This window comes from Phascolarctos cinereus, unplaced genomic scaffold, assembly GCF_003287225.1.
Source record: "Phascolarctos cinereus isolate Bilbo 61053 unplaced genomic scaffold, phaCin_HiC Scaffold_5;HRSCAF=322, whole genome shotgun sequence".
Lineage (NCBI taxonomy): Eukaryota > Metazoa > Chordata > Mammalia > Diprotodontia > Phascolarctidae > Phascolarctos > Phascolarctos cinereus.
The window spans coordinates 260699309-260721771 of record NW_027555958.1 but is presented as its reverse complement, the minus strand read 5'-3'; the positions used below and the strand labels follow the sequence as shown (position 1 = coordinate 260721771).

At 36.2% G+C, this 22463-nt stretch overlaps 1 protein-coding gene across 3 annotated transcripts in view; it reads left to right on the top strand.

Annotated features, from left to right (window-relative positions):
* Positions 1-870: 870 nt before the first annotated feature.
* Positions 871-22463, top strand: part of ARHGAP44 (Rho GTPase activating protein 44) — a 149452-nt gene continuing 127859 nt past the window's right edge. For all 3 annotated transcript variants that reach the window (XM_020965926.2, XM_020965924.2, XM_020965927.2), the window contains exon 1: positions 871-1363. In XM_020965926.2, the coding sequence (XP_020821585.1) occupies positions 1311-1363 (53 nt within the window). In that variant the 5' untranslated portion in view covers positions 871-1310. The remainder of the gene's footprint in view (positions 1364-22463) is intronic.

The window sequence follows — 22463 nt, the reverse complement described above, 5'->3', positions numbered from 1 at the left end:
AAGATGCCATTGCCCCAGCATGGTCTTCGGTAGGGTAGCACTATGGTCACAGCCTAAATCATGGCTTAAATGAGTATTTTATTTGTTGATAATTAACAAGGCTATGTAAGGTTGGATCAACACTTGCCTTTAATAGCTCATAGATGTGGAAGGCACCTTAGTGTTCATTAAATAAAATTCTCTTATTTTACACATAAAGGAACCACAAGACTAGTTACCTCCACAGCTGCCCCAAAGTAACTTCTCCAGGTCATAAAACCTGGGCTAGAATCCAGGTTTCCTGATTCTTAATCTAGAGCTCTTTCCACTATACTATGTTAGAAACTTTTATTGTCACAATCTGTCATCAGCCAGGGTGCCCTTACACAATGTATTGGGCTGTTTAGGATAGGCAATATTCATGAAACACTCTTCCACTGACCAACCACTCTTCGTGGTCATTGCAAAGGAATGGAGAGCCAGAGAAGCATTCTTCTGCACATACCACCCCCAGCTCCTATGCGGAGAGGGGTTTCCCACTTTTGCTTTCCACTGCCCATCCAACTCTCCCCTTTCCCCTCATTTCTGCACTCTATGGTCCTTGTCAGGAGTCAGCTCTAATTGGCTTTGGAGAGCCAATTGTTATCTTTTCACTGAATTTGGTAATGGCTATAAATCAGGGCTTGATTTGTCGATTGTCTAGACTATAAACTTAAAAGTGTGTGCGTATACTTCCCCCCTCCCCTCGGAGATCTTGCTTATTAAAATATTTACCAGCACACTCTTGGTCCTTGGTCATCTCACAAACTTTCAGAGACAGAAAGGTGAGCAAGAGAGAGAAAAGAAACTTCACTTCCCAGGATGCACTGCGCTCTTAGCACAGGCGCAGCTGGGAAGCACCCACCCAGCAGACAGCTTGGGGAGACTCTGGGGTTCCAGCTATGGATCCTGGCTGGGGGGCAGGAAGTGGGAATCGCAAAGCCAGTGGGTAGAGGTGTCCGTATGACACGATTGCTTAACCTTCCAAGTACCTACCAGGGTGAAGAAGAAGTAGCCCAGCCAGGTGCTGAGCTGAGGGCATGAAAATGGAGGAGCGCAGCAAATGAAAATGCAGCAGCAGCAACCACTGCCGCAGCAGCAACAGCCGCAACCGCAGCCGCAGCAGCCGCAGCAAGTTAGCAACTGAGCAATAGAGTCTGACGGCTACTCATTTCGCAGTATTACTGCTTCTTGCAACCCTGTGAGGGTCATGTAACTGCGGCGACAGCTGGTTCTCACTACCTCCTCTCTCTCCTTTACCCGGCTAACTCCTGTATGCTACGAGCGACAAGATGAAGAAGCAGTTCAATCGGATGCGCCAGCTTGCCAACCAGACCGTAGGCAGGTAAGGTCAACACTACTCTTCCCGCCCTCCTCATATCCCTTGGCTGCAGGAATGGCGCCTCCTGCAAATCTGCCTCTTGAGCCTGGGTGATGGCGACTGTTGTGTGTCTCCCACCCTTCCCTGTTTTCTCCCTCCTGTTCACTTTTGGTTTCATCTCCTTACGCCCCATATTTTTATCACCTTGATTTTGCGTTTCCCAGGTCCCTTGGGCAGTAATCCTCCTCTTTGCCCCTTCTCCGGTATTCTGATGCTCTATGAATCTGCGTACATTTACCAAGTGAACTGTGACGCATCATCTACCTCCATCCGACTGCTCATATTCCTAGAGACCCCCTTCCCCCAACCCTCCTCTGCTCTTCCAGTCATTTATCTTCCTTCCCTTCTGTCTGCACAAATTTCCAGGATAGCGTCTTATGGGTACAGGTGTCTGCTTTGAATGTGGGACTGCCTTGGGCCAGAGTCATTCCCTGAGGATGGCTTCCTTGCTCAAGGTGAATTGATTTGAGAGGGGTGGAGGCTGTCTTGTATAGGGGTTTAGGGTTGGTAACTGGGTCCAGAGAAGATAATGGGCCTGAATGTATTTATTGGACAGCCCTGAGCCTGCTCATCCTGCAGTGTTATTTTTTAAGTTGTTTTTATGATAATATAATATCAGATCATTTTCCTGGCACTGCATCCCAAGGATACTGCTGTGGAGAGGGAAGATGCTGATGGAATGGTGCTATTGTGAGATAAATTTGTCTTTTTGATTTAAGAATACTTTCAAGGACTGTGAAGGAGACTAGTGGCAATAGTAGAGAATGTTTGTAGACAGGAAGTGCTTACTGGATAGATAAGAAAGGGCTTCTAGCTGGGTGAGGAAATGAAAATTTAGCAAATTCTAACTTAATAAGACCTGAGCAATAAACCCTAAGCAAAAAACCTGCAAGAGGTGATAAGGGGGGGGGGAGGACGGACACTAGTAAAGTTGGTGAAAATTAGATTGAGCAGAATGTGGCTCCTAAGTTGTTTTAAGAAGTATCAACAACAATGCATGTTACATAATGACACTGGTAGTCTTTTTCAGAATCTGTGCACTCGTTGAGGAAAGGATTGGTAAATTAGTGAATAAAGATTCCTATAATTGTCATATGTTTGTTACTAGGGAACTTTTCAGTTATAGCTGAGGTGAAGAATGTTGGGCATTTAGGTATAGTTTGTAAGGCAATCAGAAATCAAATGCTTAGCCTTGACTGCTTCTCTGGAGACTGAACAGTGGAAAGGTCTTTTGACTGGTTTTTATTAAGAAACTGAATACCATTCCAAGAGGGGAAATTGATCTTGAGTTTCAAACAGAGAGAGTTGCTTAATGTAAGGACTTAGGTAAATAGGGGATGGTCAGCTCTGTCCACAATAGTTGTTCTAATTTTAGTAGCATATAGGGCTAGGGGACACTAATATGTGATGTGTGTTATCAATGATGTCGATTTATGATAACAATGAAAATAAAAAGTTCCTCCTTCCTTCCTTCTTCCCTTCCTTTCTTCCTTCATTGCTTCCTTTCTACCTTCTTTATGCATATTCATTCATCATGTATGATTCTTTTCTCGGCTTTCCCATCCATCCTCCAAAGAGGATCCACCCAGAGTTCTGAAATAAGACATCAAGAGCTCTAACATTTCAGTATACAGTATAACAAGGGTAGTTTGTAGCCCTTGCTCTTGCTACATGTCCAATCTATCTTTTTTTTTCTGGTAATATATCTCTGATACCATCTTTCATGACACTTCTTTTGTGCCATTCATCTTTGGTGTTATGTTGCTGTCAATTTTTTAATATCCATCTTAAATCACAATTGTTGATCTGCTTTGGAAGAAGGAGTTTGCTCACTGGGAGTAAGCACTATTCTTTCTTTCTTTTTTTTTTTAGGCAAGGCAAGGGTTAAGCAACTTGCTCAGAGTCACACAACTAATAAGTGTTATGTGTCTGAGGCCAGATTTGAACTTAGTGTCTCCTGACTCCAGTGCTGGTGCTCTATCCACTGTGCCACCTAGCTCCTTGTGCCAAAAAACATAGGTCTGCACTAAAAGAAAATGTCTTTCTGTTGTATTTTGAGTGACTCTCAATCTTAATTCTGTGAAGATATGGTTTTTAAAAATTTTTTAGCCATATTATTACCAGAAGAAAACTGGTGTCCAAAAAAGTGGCATGATTCAGGTTGTTCATAGTTGATCACCTTTTAGACCCTTTTCATTTGTCAATCTGCAGCAGTGGGTTTTCAAACTTCTGTTTTGCTTTTGGCATGATTTTCTTCGCTGTGAAGTATTGGAGCTCACTGAATGTTTAATTTGGCAATATTACAGGAGAACTGAAAGTCACAGAAATAAAATTTATCTTCAATAAGTGAAACTTTTTTCCTTGAATTTTTTTTTGTAAGTTCAAGGTTTTGACATGATTTGAGATTAGCATACATATGTATTAGATACATTTTGTTTTGTTTATCTTGTGAATACTGTACTTTCTAGTATGTGCTTCATATGCTGGGCAAAATTGATGTTAAACAAAATTATTTACATATTCTATTTTAGCAATAAGAACATAAAATCCAAATTGTTGCAGTATACCTAGTATTCTCCCTTTGAAAACCCCAGACCTATTTGTTGTTCGTTGTCATGCCTGACTCTTGGACCATACTGCCCATGGGGTTTTCTTGGTAAAGATACTGGAGTGGTTTTCCATTTCTTTCTCTAGTTTCTTAAGGTAAACAGAGGTTAAGTGACTAACCCAGGGTCGTACAGATGGTAAGTGTCTGAAGTCAGATTTAAACTCAGGTCTTCCTGACTCTAGACACAGCACTCTATCCACTGAGCCATCTAGCTGTCCTAGGTCTATAGTGTCTGTCTAATGGGTCCTGCTACTACTTTTATGGATATTGAGTGTTGAGTTATTCTAGGATTTCAGGGACAGCTCAGACAGGGCATTTGCAAGCTTTCAGTGCTCTGAAAGTGGTCTGGGGTCCAGGACAAAGTCTGATTACTCATTTTATGAGTTAGGCTTGCTGTCTCCCTTCCCTGTCTGAAATTTTTAAGCTTCTTTGCGTGTTACTGGGTCGGAGCAATACACTCGTGGACTTGCCTCTGGTTGGAGTTCCAGTAGATGGCTACTGGACTCGATCACTATCAGCCAACTGGAAAGCTCTGCAGATTCAGAGTAACAGAATTGCAGTTTCCCTTTTTGTCTAAGGATTCCTGCCCTGGTTATTCTACTGTAGGCTTTAGAGTTGGTTACAAGCTAGATCTGTAGATTATAGAAGAGTCTAGATGAAAAGCAACAGCAACACACAGATATAGCTTTTAATGATAGTTTTTTTAAAAAATATAGCTTTACAATTCACAAAGGAGGTAGAACAGTTGTGAGGTAAGGCAATCTTGGTGTGCTTCTTCTCCAGTCAAATATTCAAAGCCTCTCAGGGATCAAATGTATATGATTTATAGACAAGTAACCCGCAAGACACCAATGGGAGATGGCCCAGTTATCAATAAGAACAGTAAAGTGAAAATATTTTCTGTTTCCTAGTAAGGAGCGAGTTATGAGGGGCAGGGATGTAGAAAATTTAACACTAATGGTACCATTACAGCAAGGAGTTGATGCAGGGCTAATGCCCAATTTCTGTATTTATTAGCTTTGGCATCCTAGTGGGCTGGAGCCATAACAATCAAACTGGCTTCAGTAGCTCACAAACTTAAGATCCTCACTCCACTACTGGGGTCAGAGACACACCTCTAAACTTGCTGCTGTGACCACTTCTTATCCTGCACCACCATCCTAGGTATAGGTCCTCTCCTCAATCCACAATAGATTTGTAACCTAGCACTGGGTGAGGAACAGTGCAACCAGCTGGCATTTTTCCTGCATCCTGTACAAGTTTGAATCGCATTGTGTATCTGTAAACCGATCTTGCCCTGTTTCACAGCTTTGGCCCTATTTTAGTCCCTGAACTAAAATGCTTTGTGTCACTGTTTCTAGTTAGATCCTTCCCCAGGTCCAACAGACCTCTGTGTCTTCCTATGATGGATAATGACTGATTTTTTCCCTTGGAGGTGCCAATTAGGATGCAGTCCGGTACATTTTCTAGATCTGGGTGGAGGAGTTATGAAAGAGAGCTTGGCTAAACTTCTTTCTGCTATCCACCATCTTAGCTCATATAGCATTCACTTTTGATTGTTTTGATTTATGTGGTTATAATCATTGTATATCTTGTTTGCTTGAATCTTATTAATTCCATAACAGATTGTGCAAAACTTTCTGTTCTCTGTAGTCATTTCTTACAGTGAAGTTATATGCATGTGCCACAATTTTTTTAGCCATTCCCCAATCATTGGACACCTACTTGATTTCCATTTCCTTACTATCATAAAATGTGCTGGTATAAATTGTTTGGTAGAAGTTTTTCTTCTGTTGATGTCCTTTTGGGGGTATAAGCCTAGTAGTAGAATCTCTGGGTCAAAGGATATAAATATTTTAACCACTATATATACATAATTCCAGTTGTCTTCTAGAATGGTTGTATTGATTCATAGCTCTACCAACATGCACTAGTGTATGTTCCAACATTGAAAGTGTTGCATTATGTGTGTGTGTGTGTGTGTGTGTGTGTGTGTGTATATATATATGCGTATGTATGTATGTATATTTGTATACACATGTATACACATGTATAAATATGTGTGTATATATACATATATAAATATTTGTATATGGGTATATATGGGTATGTTTTATATATATATATATATATATATATATACATATATATATATATGTATGTATGCATTGTATATGTATTATGTATGTATGTGTATCCAAAAGCCATTTCCCAATTGATAGGTAGTCAAAGAAAATGAATAAATCATTTTCAAGGTAATTACAAATCTTTAACAACTTATATAAAGGAATGCTTCAAATTATCATTAATTTGAAAAAAACAGATACGTAGCAATACCACATTACCACATACCTTTCAAATTGGGAAAGATGATAAAATATGGGAGTAATCAATGCTGGAAGGGTAGCAAGAAGATTGGGGGGAGGTATGTGTGTATAAGTCTATACACACATACACATATACATATATGTATATATACACATACATTTTCAGTCATGTCATTGTGATTGTGTTGAGTTCCATTTTTTTCTGATTCTCCATATAATTTGTTACTTAGATCAAACTCTGTTTTCAATCCATATCAGATTGGTTTTGATGACTGCTGCTTTATAAAATAGATTGAGGTCTAGAAGTACTATTATTCCCTATTTGTCCCAACCCTTTTTCATTGTTCCCCTGAATATTTTAGCTCCTTTTTTTTTTTTTGGTGAGGGCAATTGGGGTTAAGCGACTTGCCCAGAGTCACACAACTAGTGAGTGTTATGTGTCTGAGGTCGCATTTGAACTCAGGTCCTCCTGACTGCAGGGATGGTGCTCTGTCCATTGCGCCACCTAGCTGCCCCAGGTCTTTTATTTTTTTAAATGTATTTTGTTATTTTATAAAGCTCTGTAAAGTATCCCTTTCATAATTTGATTGGGATAGCATTAAAAGTATAAATTAATTTTGGAAGTATTGTCATTTTTATTTTATTGGCACAGACCAGCCATAAACATGAATAGTCCTATTTCTTTAAAGAGTTCTTTTTAATTGAATCCATACAAATATTTTATGTGTTTTGGTTAATGGATCCTCAAATTTTTAATGCATTTTCATTTTTTTGTAATGACATCTGCCTTTCTATTACTGCCTCTTAGATTTTATCATTATCATCATTATTGTTACATAGAATTGTAGTTAATTTTTGATGGCTTATTTTGTTGCCTGAAACTTTGCTAAAGCTGTTAATTTTCTCAATTACTGTCTTTGCTTATTCCTTAGGATTTTCTAAATAGACCATTGTGTCATCCTCAAATAGAGATAGTTTTATTTCCTCTTCACCTGTCTTTATACCTTTAATTTCTTTCTCTTGTCTCATTGGTAACATTCTCAGAACTATTATCATATAATATTGGGGAAAGCAGGCATCCTTGCCTTAGTCTTGTGTATATTGGGCAAGCTTCTAGTACATCATCATTGTCTACAATGTTTACTTTTGGTTTTATATAGATACTTTTTATTTTATTAAATAAAAGGCTTCAATCTGCCTGTACTTTCCAGATTTTTTTGCATAAATGTATGTCCTTTGTCAAATGATTTTTCTACATCTATTAAGAAGTTTAAGATATTTGATTTTAATATGATTAATTAAGTACATTGTTTTTCTGGTGTCAGACCATCCTTTATTCCTGGTATAAATCCAACTTGGTCATGATGCATTATTTCTTGGATATATTGCCACCATAGTGTGATGGGATTTTACTTAACATTTCTGAAGCAGTATTCAATAATTATATTGATATATAGTTATGTCTTTTCTCCTTCCCTGGTTTAAATATTAGAACTATATTTAGTCCTAATTCCTAAAAGGAGTACGGGATGATACTTTATCAGTTTCTAGAATAATTTGTGTAATATTGGTGCTAATTGTTCTTTAAATATCTTTTGAATTCATCAGGACCAAGAATCTTTTTCCTTTGGTATTTCATTTGTAATTATTTCTATGTCTGTTTTCTGAGCTTGGTTTGTTAAACTTCTTGTTTTATTTTTTGTCATTTTGGGTGTTTTGCATTTTTCAAAGTATTCCTTGCATTATCATTGTTGTTAGCACAGTAACTTTTGATAATTGCTTTCATTCCTTGAATGAAGAACTAATTTAGCGTATAGGGTAAAGATGTACCTTAAAAATCCTTGTCCTGGGAGCCCTTCATGAATTCCTCATAGTTTCCTTTGGATGTAGCTCTTATGGATTCTGAGGATGGGTACTTTTCTATAGTTAGGAGTCAGGACATCTCTCTTTCATAATAGTTCACAATTCCTGAAGCCACTACTAACCTTGGGTGATTGCATTTCCATATACATCTGCAGCTATTTCCTCTATTCTTAGCTGCTGTCATTCTGATGGACACTACTACCATCATAAGTGGATTCAGATTGCTAGTAGGACCTGTAATGGCTTTGATGAATCTACCAAACTCACAGGATCTTCTGGACACTCCTATCTTGGAATACTTGTTCACTTAAAATCAGGGAAGAGCAAAAAAGAAGAAATAGAGGTGCTATGTGCTTATATCTACATGACATCCAGGTGAGAGATAAGGCAGTCACTCTCCACATAGCAGCTCAGAGGAGTTCTTGTTTCACTTACCACCTAAAAAGGGAGAGACTAAGAAATTGTTGGATTGTCACTATAGTATACAAACTCAATTTCAGCCCAGAAGCTTACAAAATACATTTTTCTATGTCACTCAGTCCTTATATAGTCTTCCCATAGTCCCCAGTTATTTGATTTATAATTGTTTGAACTATTAACTTCAAAACTCTACAGTCACATGCAAATTGGATGATGGACCACAATGTTCTTTCATTATTATTAATTCAGTTTTTGCTCTGCTTCACGCAACTCTTTTCAGTACATTCATTTGAAGGGCATTTCTCTATCTGATCCTTAGAATAATTTGCATCTCTTCTTAGTATTTTATTTGAAACTACATTTCTTCATAAGTTGATTTTTATCACTTTTCTTTTCATAAATATTCTTTTTCTGATCTTTTAGAAACCAAACTGTTCACACATGAAAGGAGCTGTGCTTTACATGTAAAATAGAACCAAATATAATGTGGACATTGTGGTATTTCATGTCCACATGGAAAACTGCTTCCCTGCTCCCAACCTTTATTTATTTTTAGAAATATTTTATTTTTTCCAGTTATGTGTAAAAGTGTTTATATTTCTTTTTTTACATTTTGAGTTCCGAATTCTCTTCCTGCCTCCCCACCTTCCTCATTGAGAAGGCAAGCAATTTGATAGAGCTTATACATGTGCAGTCATGCAAAACATATTTCTGTATTAGTCATGGTATAAAAGAAAACACAGACCAAAAAAAAAAACAAAGTAAAAAGGTATGTTTCAGTCTGTATTTAGGCTCCATCAGTTCTTTCTCTGGAGGTGGATAACATTTTTCATCAAAAGTCCTTCGGAATTGGCTTAGATCATTGTATTGTTGAGATTATCTAAGTCATTCAGAGTTGATCATTATACAGTATTGCTGTTGCTGTGTACAATGTTCTGCTCATTTCGCTTTATATCAGTTTAAGTCTTTCCAAGTTTTTCTGAGAGCATCCTGCCCATCATTTCTTATAGCACAATGGAATTCCATCACAATCATAGACCACAACTTGTTGTCATTGCCCAGTTAATAGATATCCCCTAATGTTTTCATTCTTTGCCGCCATGAAAAGTTGCTGTAAATATTTTTGTACCTAAAAGTCCTTTTCCTTTTTTTATCTGTTTGGGATATAGACCTAGTAGTGGTATTGCTAGATCAAAAGTGAATGAATTAGTATCCCAATTTCATCAAATCCCTTCCAACATTTGTCATTTTCCTTTTGTATCATATTAGTCAATCTGATAGGTACCTCAGAGTTGTTTTAATTTGCATTTCTTTAATCAGTAGTGACTTAGAGCATTTTTCATATGATGATAGCTTTGATTTCTTCTTTTTAAAACTGCCCATTCATTGCCCTTGACCATTTATTAATGGGGTATTGACTTGTATTCTTTTAAATTTCACTCAGCTCTCCACATACTTGAGAAATAAGGCCTCTCTCTCTCTCTCTTTCCCTCTCTGTGCTTCCTCAAAATTTGATTTTGACCACTGCCTCCCCCAATCTTCCCTTCTTTCTTTCAGCACCACCCCCTTCTCTTTTCTGCCTTCCCACCTAATTCTCTGTAGTGTAAGACAGATTTCTATACCCAACTGAGTGTGTGTGTTATTCCCTCTTTGAGCCAATTCCAATGAGACAAAGGTTCGAGTATTGCCCGCTACCACTCCGTTTTCCCTCCACCTTAAAAGCTCTTTCATGCCTTTTTTATGTGAGATAATTTACCCAATTCTACCTCTCCCTTCTTTCTTCCCCCAGTACATCATTCTCACCTCTTAATTTAATTTTTTATATCATCCCATTATATTCAACTCAAATCTGTGCCTTCTTTCTCCTTCTAACTGCCCTAATAATGGTAAAGTTCTTAGGAGTTACAAGTATTTTCTTCCCATGTAGGAACATAAACAATTTAACCTTATTGAAACCCTAATGATTTGTATTTCTTGTTTACTTTATGCTCTCAGTTTAGGACTGAGAGAGGAATGCTAGCACTTGTAGCTACGGGGGAACAGGAGCCATTCGTAGGTAAAGACCAGAGTGTAGACCAGGAAAGTAGTAACAGTACCTCTCCCTAAATCACACTACTTTGGAAGCACTGCAAATTTACAGATCCCCAGAGTTAGCTATGAAAATAGGTGCACCAAAAAGCTTGAAGCTTAGGACGGTGGCTCCTCACTCTTAGTTGAACAAAGACAAAATTTAACATGAAGTTCAAAGTCAATAAATAATCAGGAAAAATGAGCAAACAATAACAACAAAAAGAACCTGACCATAAAAAGCTACAATGGTGACAGTTCAGGGTAAAAGAGGCTGAAGAAAACAATACTTTTAAAAAACATAGTTGACCAAATGGTAAAAGATGCAGAAAAGAAGAAAAGAACTACTTAAACTGAAGAAAAGAACTCCTTAAAAAGCAAATTTGGTCAAATAGAAAAAGAGGTACCAAAGAAAATAATTCCTTAAAAATTAGCACTGGGGTAAGTGGAAGCTAATGATTCCATGAAGCATCAAGCAACAATAAAACAAAGTCAAAAGAATGAAAAAAAAAACCCAACAGAAGAAAATGTGAAATATCTCATTGGAAAAATGGACCTGGAAATTAGTTAAGAAGACATAATTTAAGAAGCATTTGACTACCTGAAAACCATGATGAAAGAAAGAGCTTAGACATCATATTTCAAGAAATTATAAAGGAAAATTGTCCCAATATTTAGAAGTAGAGGTAAAAAAGAAATTGAAAGAATCTACCAGTCTCCTTATGAAAAAACTTCCCACATGAAAACTCACAGGAATATTATAGCCAAAACCCATAATGCTTAGTCAAGGAGAAAATACTTCAAACAGCCAGAAATAATTCCAGTATTATGGAGCTACAGTCAGTACCACACAATATTTAGCTACTATCACTATAGAGAAATGGAGGACTTGACCTATTGAGGAAAGACTGAGTATAAGGCTACAGATGAAAAAATAGATATTTAATGAAATGCAGAATGTTCAAGCATTCCTGATGAAGACACCGAAGCTTAATAGAGAATTTGACATTAAAACACAGTACTCAAGAGAAGCATTAAAAGGTAAACAAGAATGAGAAATCAAAAGAGACTAAACAGGGTTAAGATGTTTACATTCTTATATGGTTTACATTCTTATATAGGAAGATGATGACATGTAACCTCTCCAGACTTTGTTGTCACTAATGCTGTTAGAGGGAATCTAATTAGAGACAAGATCTCAAAAGAAGAATGAAATGAGGAGAAAGAGGAATACAGTGGGACAGGAGGGAAGGGAGAGGGGAAAAAAAGGGGAGAATTATCTCACATAAATGAGGCATACAAGGAAGAATTTCTACAGTAGAGGAGAGAAGGGGAGTTGGGCAACACTTGAACCTCACTCTCAACTGTTTCAAGGAGGCAAAATATAAATATACAGACTCAGCTGGGTTCAGAAATTCATCTTGCACAACTGGGAAATAGGAAGGAAAGGAGTTAAGGGGAAGATGAGGTAAGGGTGGGAGTGGAGGACAGGAGATTAAGCAGTGCTCAGAAGAAAAACAGACTTTTGAAGAGGGAAAAGGGTAAAAAGAGAAGAACAAGTATAAGAGAATTGGATGGAAGGCAATACACAGTTAGCAATCACAGCTGAGAATGTAAATGGAATTAACTCACCCATAAGATAGAAGATAGTAGAATGGATTTGAAACTAGAACCCAACAATATTTTATTTATAAGAAACACACTTGAAACAGAAAAATATGCAAAGAATTTTTCAAATTTATTTTTAATTGATTAATTTACTTTTAGTTTTCATTCACTTCCATAAGATTTTGAGTTTTAAATTTTCTCCCCCTCCATACCCTTCTCTCTCCCAAAGATGGCATGCAACCTGATATAGGTTCTACATGTATATTCATACTAAACATATTTTCACATTAGTCATATTGTAAAGAAGAATTAGAGCCAATGGGAGGAATCCTGAGAAAGAAGAAACAAAGAAACAAAAAGCAAATAGTATGCTTCAAACTGCACTCAGACTCCGTAGTTCTTTCTCTGGATGTGAATAGCATTTTCCATCATGAGTCTTTTGGAATTGTCTTAGAACTTGCATTGCTGAGAAGAGCTAAGTCTGTCAAAGTCAGTCATCACACAATGTGGCTGTTACTATGTATAATGTTCTCCTGGTGCTGCTCATTTCAGTCAGCATCAGTTCATACAAGTCTTTCCAGGTTTTTCTGAAGTCTCCCTGCTCATCATTCCTTATAGCACAATAGTATTCCATTACATTCATATACCACAACTTGTTCAAGCCATTCCCCAATTGATGGGCATCCCCTCAATTTCTGATTCTTTGACACCACAAAAAGAGCTGCTGTAAATATTTTTGTGTATGTAAGTCCTTTTCCCATTTTTGTGATCTCTTTGGGATACAGACCTAGAAGTTTGGGTAGAGTTTCAAATTGCTCTCCAGAATGGTTGAATCAGTTCATAACTCAACCAACAATGCATTAGTGTTCCAGTTTTCTTCCCACATCTTCTCCAGCATTTATCATTTCCCTGTTTTGTCATGTTAGCCAATCTGATAGGTATGATGTAGTATCTCAGAGTTGTTTTGATTTGCATTTCTCTAATCAATAGTGATTTAGAGCATTTTTTCATATGACTATAGACAGCTTTAATTTCTTCATCTGAAAACTGTTCATATCCTTTAACTGTCAGTTGGGGAATGACTTGTGTTTTTATAAATTTGAGTCAGTTCGCTATATATTTTAGAAGTGAAGCCTTTATCAGAGACACTAGATGTAAAATTGTTTCCTAGATTTCTACTTCCCTTCTAATCTTGGGTGCATTGGCTATGTTTGTGCAAAAACTTTTCATTTTAATGTAATCAAAGTCATCCATTTTGCATTTCATAATCTTCTGTATCTCATGTTTGGTCATAACTTCTTCCATTTTCCATAAATCTGACAGGTAAACTGTTCCTTGCTCTCCTAATTTGATTATAGTTATCAGCCTTTATTTCTAAATCGTGTACCCATTTTGACTTTATCTTGGTATATGGTGTAAGATGTTGTTCTATGCCTAATTTCTGCCTATTTTCCAGTTTCCCCAGCAGTTGTTGTCAAACAGTGAGTTCTTATCCCAGAAGCTATATTCTTTGGGCTTATCAAACAGTAGGTTTAAACTATAGTCATTGACTATTGTCTTATGTAGCTAACTTATTCCACTGATCCATTACTCTGTTTCTTAGCTGGTACCAAGTAGTTTTGATGGCTGCTTCTTTATAACACAATTTAAGGTCTGGTATGGCTAGGCCACCTTCCCTTGCATTTCTTTTCATTATTTCCCTTGATATTCTGGACCTTCTGTTCTTCCAGAAGAATTTTATTATGTTTTCTAGCTCTATAAAATAATTTTGGCGGTTTGATTGGTATTGCACTGAATAAATAAATTAATTTAGGTAGAATTATCATTTCTATTATATTAGGTTGGCCTACCCAGCAACTGATATTTTTTCAATTATTTAGATTTTACTTTATTTGTGTGAAAAAGTGTTTTGTAATTGTGTTCATACAGTATCAGGGTTTGTTTGGCAGGTAGACTCAGATATTTTATAATATCTATAGTAATTTGAAATGGAATTTCTCTTTCTATGTCTTGCTGTTGGGCTTTATCAGTAATATATAGAAATGTTGATGATTTTGAGGGTTTGTTTTATATCCTGCAACTTTGCCAAAGTTGTTAATTATTTCAAGTAGTTTTTTAGTTGATTCTCTAAGTATACCGTCATCTCATCTGCAAAGAGTAATGGCTTTGTTCCTATACTTCCTATTCTAATTCCTTCAATTTCTTTTCCTTCTGTTGTTGCTAAAGCTAAAATTTCTAGTACAATATTGAGTAACAGTGGATAATGGACATCCTTGTTTCACCCCTGATTTTATTGGAAATGCTTCTAGCATTTACATAACAATTACATACATTTACATAAAACCATTACATATAATACTTGCTGATGTTTTTAGATCTATGCTACTTATCATTTCAAGGAAAACTCCATTGATTCCTATGTTCTCTAGTAGTTTTAATAGGAATGGGTATTGTATTTTGTCAAAAGCTTTTTCTGAATATGATTTCTGTTAGTTTTGTCATTGATATAGTCAATTATGCTGATGGTTTTCCTAATATTGAACCAGCTCTGCATTCATGGTATAAGTCCCATCTGGTCATAGTGTATTGTCCTCATATAATTTGCTGTAATCTCTTTGCTAATATTTTATTTAAAATTTTTGTATCAATATTCATTAAAGAAATTGGTCTATAATTTTCTTTCTCTATTTTGGCTCTTCCTGGTTTAGGTATCAGCACCATATTTGTATCATGAAAAGAATTTGGTAGGACTCCTTCACCTGTTTTTCCAAATAGTTTATGTAGTATTGGAATTAATTGTTCTTTAAATGTTTGGTAAAATTCATTTATGAATCCATCTGGCCTTGTTGAGTTTTTCTTAAGAACCTAATCGATGGCTTGTTCAAATTCTTTTTCTGAAATGGGGTTGTTTAAGTATTTGATTTCCTCTTCTGTTAATCTGGCAATTTATATTTTTGTAAATATTTACCCATGTCACTTAGATTGTCAGATTCATTGGCATACAAAGTAAAATAGCTCCTAATTATCATTTTAATTTCCTCTTCATTGGTGGTGAATTCACCCTTTACATTTTTGATGCTGGTAATTTGGTTTTCTTCTTTCTTTTTTTTTACTTCAAATTAACCAAAGATTTTCTATTTTATCATTTTTTTTATAGAACCAGCTCTTAGTTTTATTTATTAGTTCAATAGTTTTCTTAATTTCAATTTTATTAATCTCTTCTTTGTTTTTCAGAATTTCTAATTTGGTATTTAATTAGGTGTTCTTAATTTTTTCTTTTTCTAGCTTTTTTAGTTGCATGCCCAAATTCATTGATCTCCTCTTTCTCTATTTTATTTATGTAAGCATTTAGAGATACAGAATTTCCCCTAAGAAATGCTTTGGTGCCATCCCATAAGTTTTGGCGTACTGTCTCATTATTGTCATTCTTTTGGATGAAGTTATTGATTGTTTCTATGATTTGTTGTTTGATGCACTCATTCTTTAGGATTAGATTATTTAGTTTCTAATTAATTTTTATTCTACCTTTCCATGTCCCTTTGTTATATGTAATTTTTACTGCATCATAATCTGAAAAGGATGCATTTAATAATTCAGTCTTTCTGCTTTGGATTGTGAGATTTTTATGCCAGCATTCAGGCCTGCACAACCGATGGCCCACCAGGTGATTTTGGGCACCTCATGAAAAATGTAGACAAAAACATCCTCTACATTTTTTGCTGCCCCCCCCCAAATCCTTTGGTGTTCCCGCAAACCTCCACAGATGTGCAGGCCTGCCCCAATACAGGGTAAATTTTTGTGTAGGTGCCATGTCCCACAGAGAAAAAGGCATATTCCTTTCTAACCACTCAATTTTCTCCTAAGGTCCATCATATCTAACTTTTCTGAAATTCTATTCTCCTCCTTAATTTCTTTCTTGTTTATTTTGTAGTTAGATTTATCTAGTTCTGAGAGGGGGGATTGAGGCCCCCACTAGTATAGTTTTGCTATTTCTTCCTGTATTTCATTTAACTTCTCCTCTAAGAATTTGGATGCTATACCACTTGCTGCACTTATGTTAATGTTGATAATACTTCATTTTCTATGTTACCTTTTAGCAGGATATAGTTTTCTTCCTTATCTGTTTTAATTAGATCTATTTTTGCTTTTGCTTTCTCAGAAATCAGGACTGCTCCCTCTGCTTTTTTTTTTTACTTTAGTTGAAGCATAATATATTCTGTTCCATCTGTTTACCTTTACTCTGCTTCAAATGTTTTGTAGGATTGTGTTTTTTAATCCACTATGTTTATCTGCTTCTATTTGATGGGAGAGTTCATCCCATTCACATTCACAATTATGATTACTAACTGTGCCTTTCTCTCCATCCCATTCCCCTCCCCCCATTTATGCTTTTCTCTCTCCTTTCTCCCTTTCCCTCTTCACCAGTGTTTTGCTTCTGACCCCCACCTCCCTTAATCTACTGTTCCTTCTGTCAGCCCCCTTTTCTTTTCTTTCCCTTTTCCCTTCTTACTTCCACATGATAGATTTCTATACCCAACTTGGTGTGTATATTATTCCCACTTTGAGCCAAATCCAATCAGAGTAAGGTTCAAATGATACTTGCCTCCATCCCTTCTTTCCTCTACTGTAATAGGTCTTTGCACCTCTTCATGGGATGTAATTTACCCTTTTCTGCCTCCTCCTTTCCTCTTCTCCCAATAAAGTCCTTTTTTTCATCCCTTAATTAATTAATTTTTTATCATCCCATCAAAGTAAACTTATACCCACACCTTCTGTCTACACCTGTATCCCTAGCACACAAAACCAATGACCAGGCCCCTGGCCCCCAGCACAAGAAGCTTGGGACAGTGCCCCCCTGTGCTCCAGCAGGAGAGCTCAACTTTAAAAGCTAGGAAATAAACTAGCATAATGAGAAAAAAGCAAAACAAACACAGATCATAGACTCTTTTTATGGGGACAAGAAAGGTGAAAACACAAATTCAGAAGAGAACAGCATTGTCAGTATACCTACATCTGAAACCTCAAAGGGGAATATGAAGTGGTCTCAAGCCCAAAAAGCTTTCTTGGAAGAGCTCAAGAAGGATTTTAAAAGTCAAATAAGAGAGATAGAAGAAAAATTGGGAAAAGAAATGAGAGGTATGCAAGAGAGAGTCAACAGCTTGGAAAAGGAAGGACAAAAATTGAATATAAGAAAACAATTCCTTAAAAAATACAATTGGTCAAATGGAAAAAAATCCACTGGAGGAAACAACTCCTTAAAAAAGAAAATTGGCCCTTTGACCCAGCAATAACACTACTAGGTCTATATCCCAAAGAGATCATAAAAACAGAAAAAGGATCCACATGTACAAAATATTTATAGCAGATCTTTTTGTGGTGGCAAAGAATTGGAAACTGAGGGGATGCCCATCATTTGAGGAATGGCTGAACAAGTTGTGGTATGTGAATGTAATGGAATATATGGAATGTGCTGTAAGAAATGATGAGCAGGTAGACTTCAACAAAACCTGGAAAGACTTACATGAACTGATGCAGAGTAAAATGAGCAGAACCAGGAGAACATTGTACGTAGTAGCAACCACATTGTGTGATGACTGACTTTGATAGACTTGGTTCTTCACAGCAATGCAAGAATCTAAGACAACTTCAAAAGATTCATGATAGAAATTGCTATCCACATCTAGAGAAAGAACTATGGAGTGTGAATGCAGGTGGCAGCACACTATTTGTTCTCCTTTTTCTTTGTTGTTTTTATTGCTTCATTCTCGTGGTTCCTTACATTAGTTCTAATTTTTCTTTACATCATGACTAATGGGAAAATATGCTTAATGTGAATGTATAAGCAGAGCCTATATCAGATTGCATACCATCTTGGTGGGGAGAAGTGAGTGAGAAAATTTAAAAGTCAAAATCTTATGGAACTGAATGTTGAAAACTAAAAATAAATTAATTACCAAAAATAAATAAATAAATAAATAAACAAACAAACAAACAAATAAATGGAATTGACTTAATGGAAAAGGTATAAAAACTCACTGAAAAGAAGAACTCCTTAAAAAGTAGAATTGGCCAAATGGAAAAGGAGGTACAAAAGCTAACTGAAGAAAACAATTCCTTATAAATTAGAATTGGGCAAGTGGAAGCTAATGACATTATGAGACATCAAAGATCAGTCCAACAAAATCAAAAGAATGAAAAAATAGAAGAAAAATGTAAAACACCTCATTGGAAAAACAACTGACCTGGCAAATAGATCCAGGGGAGATAATTTAAGAATTATTGGTCTACCTGAAAGCCATGATCCAGAAGAGAGCCTGGACAGCATCTGTTGAGAAATTATCAAGGAAAACTGCCCTTATATCCTAGAACCAGGGGTAAAATAGTCTTTGAAAGAATCCACTGATCATCTCAAAGAGATTCCAAAATGGAAACTCCAAGGAATATTGTAGCCAAATTCCAGAATTGTCAGGTCAAAGAGAAAATACTGCAAGCCCAGCCAGAAAGAAGCTTTTTAAATATTGTGGAACCACAGTCAGGATTTCACAGGACCTAGCAGCTTCTTCATTAAAGGATCAGATGGCTAGGAATATAATATTGCAGAAGGCAAAGGAACTTGGATTGCAACCAAGAATCAACTGCCCAACAAAATTGAGCATAATCTTTCAGGGAAGGAGCTGGATATTCAATGAAATAGGGGACTTCCAAACTTTTCTGATGAAAAAACCAGAGTTGACAGAGAATTCAGTCTTTAAAAACAAGACTCAAGAGAAGCATAAAAAGGTAAACATAAATGAAAAAAAAACATGTTATTCAATAATGTTAAACTGTTTACATCCCTATGTGCAAAGATTATATTTGTAACTCTTGAAAACTGTATCTTTATCATGATATTTAGAAGGGGTGTACATAGAGGGTGTGGGTATAAGTTGACTTTGATGTGATGATAAAAAAAATTAAAGATTGAAGGAAAGGATTGTACTGGGAGAAGAGGAAAGGAGGTAGAAAAGGTTAAATTACATTACATGAAGAGGTGCAAAGACCTATTGTAGTAGAGGGAAAGAAGGGAGGGAAGCGAGCATTGTTTGAACCTTGCTCTCATCAATTTGGCTCAAAGGGAAAATAACATAAAGACTCAATTCTGTATAGAAATCTGTCTTACCACATAGGAAGTAGGAGGGGAAATTGGAAAGAAAAGGGAGGGAGGCTGAAAAAAGGGAGGTCAGATTGAGGGAGGTGGTGAGAAGGGAAAGGGAGAAAGGAGAGAGAAAAGCATACACGGGGGGGAATAGGATGGAGAGAAAGACACAGTTAGTAATCGTAACTGTGAATGTGAATAGGATAAATCCTTCCATAAAATGGAAGCGGATAGCAGAGTAGACTTAGAACCATAATCCTACAGTATGTTGTTTGCAAGAAAAACATCTGAACAAAGAGATACACACAAAATAAAGGTAAAAGGCTAAAGCAGAATATATTATGCTTTAGCTGAAGTGAAAAAAAGCAGGGGTAGCAATGCTCAGAGAAAGCCAAAGCAAAAATAGGTCTAATTAAAAGAGATAAGAAAGAAAACTACATCCTTCTAAAAGGTATCATAGACAATGAAGTAATATCAATACTAAACATATATGTACCAAGTGGTATAGCATCCAAATATATCTATTATTAGCAATCCTTCTCAGCTTTGTCTTATCTGCTGATTTGATAAGCATACCTTTATATCTTAATTAAGAATTGAGTAATAGAAAGACATCTTGAGTGATGCTCTTGAGTGATGGCCTGACAGCATGAAATGTCAGTGACTTGGCATAAGGCTTTCAGTATATTGAAATAGACACGAGCAAGAATTCCACAGATTGAGAAATCATGTTTGTACTTCAGACTTGACTTTGAGTCAATCTGGTGATTCAGATTGAAGATTAGAATGAGATGGGACTCATAGACTATGTAACAGTTAACAAAAGGAATTTTACTTAGCTATAGCATGGAAAGGTTATGCAGCAAGTATACAGCACTGATTCAGGTAGAATTAATCTCTTTCCATCTATATACAGAAATAAGTCTAGTCAGCAAACTATTGTGATTTTCACATGCAGTGGTACATCTACCAAATCTGAGGGACACAGACTCCTTTTATGCCCCAAAGTGACCAGTAAGTGGCATCAGCAGCTTGAGCGTAAGCCTTTTGCACCACTCAAGCCTTGAAATGATTGTGTTTTAATGAAAAACTAGGGTAATCTACATGACATGGACCCTGATAAGCATTGTTCCCACTTCTACGTGTATAAGTTTTGATTTGTAGCACTTAAGAGAGTATCCACATTGATATGATCACAGATCAAAATACTATATTCTAGAGAGATGATACTAGTACTGTTCCCTTTCTTTGTCAGATTACATCTAGAATGTTATGTTCTAGACATCATATTTTAGGAAGAAAAGTCTCAAGTTAATCATCCAAGACAGGACAACCATAATGATGAAGGGCCTCAAGATAATGGCATAGGAGATTTTTTTTTAAAGGAATTTGGGCTATTTAAAGTTAAGAGTATCTAGGGAAGACATAATTATCTTCAAGTAATGAAAAGCCTATCAAGTAGGCACAAAAAGTAAGAATGATGAGTGGAAATGATAGATTTATGCTTGATGTAAGGAAGAACTTCCTAATACTTAGAATTGTATAAAAGTAGAAGATGCTGCCTCAGATAGTCTTGGGTCATTTTTCACTGAACATCTTCAAGCAAAGGATGGATGCTACTTTGGGGGATCTTGTAGAAGGGATTCTTAGTCAGGTGTAGGTACTTAACATCCTCAGAGCTCTCTCTTAGATGTTGTTATTTTTATTTCTAATAACTCACTGGTAGATATTGGTGAATAGGTTTCCTATAGCTGTGGAAAATGAGAGAGAACTTCTGTCTGAATGAGAGAGAATTAGCATATTCTTTTACTTGGCAATGTATCCTCATTTCCATATTTCCATATATGTATGTATGTATGTATGTATGTATGTATATGATTAAGCTAACAGGACAAAAATAACTAGTGTCTAATTGCTGTATGTACATGTAATATACAGTTTAAAACAAGATGAAAAGAAATACAAACATCTGAATAATTAATCTCTCTTTAACTTCCATTGCCCATTACCCAGTTCTGGATTGCACTTGCAGGGCTGAGAGGAGTGCTTGTGGTCACAAATGAGCAGGGGCCCTGGTCTCAGTTTTAGAGAATGGAGAGAATAGGGGCTCTAGTTCCTGGTTTCAGGCCTAGGGTGGAGAGGGTAGTACTTATGATCACAAAGGAGCAGGCAACCTTTCTGAGTAAGGACCAGCATGCAGTCCAAGAAAGCAGTAACCATAACCATACAACCTCATCACACCACCTTGAAAGCACAAAAAACTTACAGACCCTCAGAATTAGCTCTGAAAACAGTAGGGAAGAAAGGCCTGAAGCACAAAAGAGAGCCCAACTCTAACTTAAAATCCAAAGTCAAGAAATAGACTGGAAACATGGGCAAACAATGAAAAAAACCTGACCATAAAAATCTACTATGGTGATAAGGAAGCGCAAGACACAAACTCAAAATAAGACAACAAAGTGAAATCATCTACAAGCAAACCCTCAAAGAAAAATGCAGATTAGACAAAAGCTCAACTAGAAGAGTTAAAGAAAGAAACTTTGAAAAAGCAAAAAAAAAAATTCAAATTCAAGTAAGAGCAGTAGAGGAAAAAATTGGGGAAAGAAATGAGAGCGATGCAAGAAAACTATGAGAAGAAAATTAGTTTGGTAAAAGGGCACAAAAATACTTAAGAAAATGATACCTAAAAAGAATTGGCAAAATGGTAAAAGAGATACAAAACATTACTGAAGAAAATAATTCCTTAAAAATCAGAATTGGAAAAAAAGAGAAAAAAATCAGAATTGGACAAATGGAAGGTAATACATTAAGAAACAATAAAACAGAGTCAAGAGAATGAAAAAATGAAAGGCAATGTGAAAAATATCAGAAAAACAGTTGAAAATAGACCAAGGAGAAATAAGTTAAGAATTATTGGACTATGTAAATACCATGACCAAAAATAAGAGCCTTAGATGTCATATTTCAAGAAATTATAAAGGAAAACTTCCTAGATATCTTAGAACCGGAAGTCAAAATAGAAACAAAAAGAATCCA